General features: G+C 39.3%; 1 protein-coding gene across 1 annotated transcript; it reads right to left on the reverse strand.

The window, feature by feature from the left end:
• Positions 1–2,930: 2,930 nt before the first annotated feature.
• LOC148138211 (putative G protein-coupled receptor 139) lies at positions 2,931–5,660 on the reverse strand. Its single transcript, XM_087981884.1, has 2 exons — positions 5,591–5,660; positions 2,931–3,841 (listed from the first exon to the last, which is right to left on the reverse strand). Exons 1-2 carry the CDS (start codon positions 5,658–5,660, stop codon positions 2,931–2,933), a joined length of 981 nt encoding a protein of 326 aa, XP_087838010.1.
• Positions 5,661–6,649: the final 989 nt, after the last annotated feature.

Below are 6,649 nucleotides of genomic sequence, written 5' to 3' on the forward strand. Positions count from 1 at the left end.
GGACCTCATCCCGTTTTTCACATATATCGTTTGTGCCTATATGCACCTCGATAACTGCTGCTCACTCTTTCCGTGAAGAATGATCTGCAGCTGATTCGAGACACCCCTCATCCGTGCTCCTCAGAGGCAACAAACCATTCGGGTTTTCGTTATCGACCACAGAACCGCCTATCTATTCCCCTTACAATTGAATCCTCTGTGAATACAACCCTTCCACTCCTTTTCCCGCCTTTCTAAATAGCAGCGCGAGCCATGGGCCATGAATCTGGCTACTGCTGCCTTCCACTGGTGAGCTTTCTCCCCCAACCATATACCTGTTGTGGAGGGAAATGATTGAGGATGACACCTACACTGCCTCCTTGCTCTTTCTATGCCATTTGGTCACCTATTCCCGTGTTGCCTTTGCAATCATCATCTGCAGTGTGACTAAATCACAAAACGTGCTATCCAACGACTCCATCAGCATCCTGTATGCTCCAGAGTGAATCCATTCGAAGTTCCAGAGCAGTGATACGGTACAACAAGAGCTGTAACTGGACACATGTCCTGCTCGTGAAGGATCCATGGACATCAGCTGTGTCCCTGACCTCCCTGACGAGCAAGACACGGATTTAAGATCGTCTGACATTTTTAACTTTAAACTAACTTTAGTTTTAGATTAGGCAACGATAAAAGTAACTTTGTTTTACTAAATCACTTGCTACAACAATAAAAAAGAAAAACCTTACTAGAGAGTCTATTTTTTTGGTTAGAGGAGGAGGGCGGCTGGGAGACACTGCAGTTGTATGATCCAGGGTTAAGCCACAACCTAAATAAAACGGTTTCACGCACCTTCCTAGCAGCCCTCATGATCCTCGCTCTCACTGCTCGCCAAATGGAGGCCCGACGCCCGATGGTAAGCTTTTTAAAATGGTTTCACTCACCTATGCAGCAGGCCTGAGGTCCTCATTCTCTCCTCTCGACAAATGGAGGTTCCGACCCCAGATACGTTTTTTTATTTAATCGGTTTCAATCACCTTCCCAGAAGCCCTCTGATCCTCACTCTCACCTCCCAACAAATGGATCTAACATGTGTCGTATTTCCCTTTCTTTATTGACTAACTGCATTTGAATGATATTGCAATATAAGATTTTCTAACTCAACTGAATTGTCTGTTTTTCTGTGCAAGTGCTTGACCAACTTCATTGCAATTCCAGCTTTCATTTTGGCCTTGGTTAAACCAATGCTAACCTATTTGCTAATTCTGAAAGTACACCTTTCCTCTGGCATTTTAAACTTCCTTCGCAAATTTGGGAAGATCTTCAAACTTATTTAGCAGTCTTAACGTCCATTTCCCTCACTTTTAATTTAACCAACCACAAATAACCGAAATTAATCTATAAATTATTTGATGATCAGGACACTAATTCGCAAGTGTTTACATTTGTTGGGATCTTTTGTGCCCCAAATAAGTTTTGACGGGAACTGCCAAAACTCCACCAAATCTCAGACACAAGTCCCCAGACTGTTACAACACGGCGCTGAACCACATTATTACTGCAGCCCAAATACCCAGAAAAGCTCGCTTGCCTTGCAATTTGTTAAAATATAAGTGACAAAAACCCCAAATGTCCCCTATTTAAAGGAAGTAACATCAAGTTATTTTAACGCTGAAAGTGAACAATGAACAGCTTTTCACAAGTCAAAGAATGACCCACTTCCTTTAACTGTTCATTATCTGCTAGAAATCTATATCAATATACTGTTCCAATGAGACAATTCTAAAAAATACATCAACTTAATTCAAACACACACACAGCCACTTTCATCTTTTGTGACGGTCTTTCACATGAGAAAATACCTTTACTGGAGAGTTTCCTAATTGTTTGGAGAGCAATATGCTAGTTCTCCTGGCTTTTCCGTCGAGAGAGCAGGTGCTCTCTCTGACCAATTTTCAAAATGTCTGCAATTTATACCCAGCCCAAACTTGAATCGTCTCATTGGTTCGAGTTGACACAACGGCAGTTAAAATCACACAAAACCAGGTTAGAGTCCAACTGGTTTATTTGGAAGCACTAGCTTTCGGAGCACTGCTACTTCATCAAGTGGTTGTGGAGTTTAAGGTCGTAAGAAACAGAGTGTATAGCAAAATTTTACAGTGTGATGTAACTGAAATTATATATTGAAAAAGATCTGGATTGTATATTAAGTCTCTCATCTTTTCGATTTAACACATTGGTTTCGATTATTTCATTGGAAAATCGCAGGAAATGTAGACGTTACATTCTCAAGTGAACTTTAACAATGGTGTCATGTCGGCCCAGATAATCCATTTGAGGTGTAAGCTGCCTTGTGTGAGACGGGCTTTACCACAATCTAAAATATGGATTGACAGAATCCAAATCATGACAAAACAATAAACTGAAACTCGATTGGATGTTAATCCCTTGGTGCATAATATAAGCTGACTGGTTAAATTTGAATTGTTGCCAAAACGGCAAACAAATCTCAAACATCCATTGAAACGCTAAATGTTGCATATTTTCAATTTTCCAGTACACTCTGGTGTTGCTGTCTAGTCATATGACAGGTGCTTGTAATCTGTCAGTTCAGAACAGCATTTTCTCTCTCTCTTAACGGTACAGCACACGCATTGAACTTCATAACAGTAAGAATACCGATGAGCAAATTATTTTTAAAGACACAACCGTCATTCCCCAGCTCTGTCTTTATAATTTCCTGAATGGCTTCCCTGCTTTTCGGTGAGTTTATTTTCAACACTAAGCCTTTCTTTATCCTGAGAAAAACGTTGTAACCGAAGTGCAAATGCGCCAAAACTGAAAAACAATTCCAATTGACGTTTGAAAATTGCCGTTCAGTAATCTTGCTGTTTTATCAAACAAAAATAGACTAAATGCTTCTAAAAGCTTCACTTATACAGTGACTTTTATTAACATTGTTGAGGAAGTAAATTACATATTAGACTCAATGGATGTTGCAACATTTCGTGCAACTGCTGTCTGAATTTCTTTTGAGTCACTGCATAAATAAATGTATTTGTGCAGCAGCTCAATAGCTGAAGCATATTTGTGCTTTCTTGAAAAATAAACTTGGGGTCAGTGAACCCTTGAGGTTTGTATTCATTTATGAATCTCTCAAAAAAGAACTGCACAACATACGCTGTCCATAAGAGAAGGAAACTTCCAGATATAGAGAAAAGTAAAACAATGGATTTTCTCCTGTTCTCCATCTCTGTGTCACTCTGATTGTTTCCCTTTGTCTGACCCCGGAGCCTCTTGCGGGCGGCACTCGCCACAAGAATATATCTAACAGTCAGGATATTGAGGAAAAGAATCAGAAAGAATGGAAGGCACGGAGTTAAAATACGATCTGTCCATTGAAACGTTGCCCATATTGGTGAAGTATAACGGATTTCCTTCAGTTTGCAATACCATGGAACATTATCAATTATGAATATTGGCTCATGCATAAAATACCACGGTATATTCTTCAGGCAGCCGATCCCACAGACTATCCCTATCACTACAGCTGCCATTTTTTCAGTGCAGTACTTCGTTTTCAGATTCTGACAACAAATGGCCACAAATCGATCAAAGGTGAAAGAAACTGTTAACCAGACAGAGACGTCCCTAGCTGCATAAATCAATGCAATGCTGAAACAGCATATTGGAGTAATGGACAGGAAGCTCCCTGGAAAGTAAATCGCTGGAATGCGGTTCAGAAGTACGGCAGTAATAATGACCAGGAGATCCGTCACAGCCATGGAGACCAAGTATCGAGTAATACATCGGGAGAGGCCGCAAGTTCCACGCGTCAGTATCACAATCGCCATTAAGTTAACTGTAAGAAGAGGTGAGTGAAAAAATGAAAAAGCGATCAGTCCATGCAGTTATCTCTGAAGTAATGTATTAAGTTTCAGAAGGAAGGTGCCGTGAACTGATAACGAATGCCTTGGGATTTGGTGCTTGAAGGACAGAGAATAGAAACATTAACTCATCTTCACATTTTTAAGCAACAAATGAACTGGTGGCTACGCCCATGATTTAGTGTTCTGAAATATATTGTTTAAAGCATAAAAAAACTGCTCAATAATCTTTCCTATTTTTAAAGAACAAGAGTCGAATTATTCTAAATTCGATGCAGCAATGAGCTATCATTATTGCTAAAATTAAGTTAATCTTTGGGCATATGTCTTAGTTGAGGATTTAAGTAATCTCGATCAATAACATGACTGTTTGAATTGAAATCGCACGTAGTATTTTAAAAACAATTAAGTACAGAACTCTTTCATGGAAATCTGGGGACATGGCATTATGAAGATATATTGAAGATCAGTATGATTCATAATTACATCTGCACCGAACATCCTTTTCTTTCCTAATACATTTATCTCAGCTGTCTTTGAACTTGTATAGTAAGTTGATCAATGTTATTATTTCATAAATCATTTTGCCCATAATTAATTAGCAAGTTATTTAATGAAGCTAAAACTGAGTAATACTTTTGAGATAGCCAACAAAAGTAGAAACAGGATATCCTGTATTAACTAAACAAAATTACTTGGTCCATTATGGATGTAATTGAAAGTGAAGCACCAATTCCATAACCTTTTCACAATACATAGAAACATAGAAATATAGAAGGAAGCCATTCCACCCATCGCACCTGTTCTGATATTCATCACGATCGGCAAACTCAGTAGGATAATCCTGCTTTCCCCTCATTGCCATTGATCCCATTTGCCCCATCTAACCACCTTTTTGAATGCACTCAATTTTTATCATCCACTACTTCCTCTGATAATGAATTCCACAGGCTTACCACTATCTGAGTGAGTAAATATCACCTCCACCCTGAAACACTCGAGGATCTGGATGTACCCACCATCGGGAACGTCCTTCCGGCATCTAGCCTGTCTAGTCCTGTTAGAATCTTACAAGTCTCCGTTAGATTCCATATTTAGTCGTCTGCACCCAAGCGAAAATAACCCTAACTGATCGATCTTTCATTGTATGAATGTCAAACAGATTCAAATCCTTTATTCTAATCACGTTGTTTAGGAGTAGGTTTACTTCTTTCCTGAAGTTTCCTTTATGCTGATAATTTTGCATTTGATGCTTTAAATCTGTGTCCTTATTCATTCCTAATGTTAATTTTGGTTTCTCTTCACAGATGCTGCATACATTTTCCGGCAACTTCCGTTTTTGTTTTTGTTTCTGATTTATAGCATCCAGTTTGTTTTTGGTTCATAACCTAAACATGTCTAATTCTTCAAACCTTGTTTATGCAGTTATTCTCGATGCTTCAAACGGTCAAGATTCAATCGACAATTTGCAAGAGACGGAACAGAAACAGAAATTGTTGAAAAAAAAATCTCAGCCGGTCTTGCAGCATCTGGGGAGGGAAATCAGCTTCAACGTTTCGTGTCCAGTGACCCTTCCTTAGGACACAATACGAACAGACTCTGTCTATACCTTCATTTAGCAAATCGAGATACTGTTCTCGAAGTCATTAAACATAGTTTCAGAATTCTGGCCTTCGTGAGAGAATGGACAGCAGGATGATATATCGCAACCTGACAAATGTTACCTGGAACAGCAATCGTCGCCAGTGCCGTGTAATAAATAGCATATGGTATCCCTCTTGGTGGGGCATGCATTTTCTGCGAGATGGAGTAATGGCCGTTTGTTAAGCATTCAGAAAAGATCGTTTAAATAATTGAAACTCATGATCCCTTTGGACACAATTTGGAAGATTCTGCATCAGTCACGTGTTAGGCATCATCAGTGTTTACATTATCAACAGTAACTGAAGTAATAATTAGGTTTGCTTTAACATGACTGTTAATTACAATGCTTAAAGCAAACGAATTAATGCAATTTGCAATGAATTCAGCGCGATAAAAATCAATGAACCAAATAACTCACAAAGTTAAATTGAAACATTCTGATCGATTTTGCAGAAACATGCCAAGTGAAAGATCAACATGTACAATACTCACAGTACGACATTCATCCATTGGTTGTGTCACGGCATCAAAGAACACAAGTAAATATGTCAGACAAGGCATGACCATGAAAGAGTAAGGTTAACTATCCATTATATATTCAGTTTGTTTTTTTTCCCTTTTATCCAGTATCATGGCCTCCACCAGCTTTTTTTCCTGCAATGCTGTTAAACTGACATTTTTCTGATGTCAGTTTCCAAGATAACGGTGTCAAATTGCCAATCCTCCAGTTTCTTTGTACTAATGTTGCGTGACTACCTCTCTGCAACTCTTCTCTCTAGCCCCCTCTGATTCCCGAATGATCCGAGGTCATCGAGCTCCAGCTCCATATCCCTAACGCGGTTTTCAAGGAGCTGGAGTTGAGTGCATTTCCCGCCGATGAGCTCAGCAGGGACATAGTGGTGAACCTGTCCTTCCCTATTCTGCACGGGAAACTTTCAGCTGCCCTAACTGCTATTACAACGATCCTAAATTCCCAAAGAGACGATGGAAAAATGAAGAATAAAAAATTCATACAGCAATATTGGTTTCACACGCTGTGAAATGTCAATTGATTTTTGCACGCATTCAGCATTGCACGCAGTGACAGCTTTTGATAAATATCCTTCAAGAACCTTTGTGAGGGTCTAGTATCCCATAGT

The sequence above is a fragment of the Chiloscyllium plagiosum genome, unplaced genomic scaffold, assembly GCF_037043375.1.
Source record: "Chiloscyllium plagiosum isolate Xiang-an unplaced genomic scaffold, Cpla_swu_hap1 HiC_scaffold_41, whole genome shotgun sequence".
Classification (NCBI taxonomy): domain Eukaryota; kingdom Metazoa; phylum Chordata; class Chondrichthyes; order Orectolobiformes; family Hemiscylliidae; genus Chiloscyllium; species Chiloscyllium plagiosum.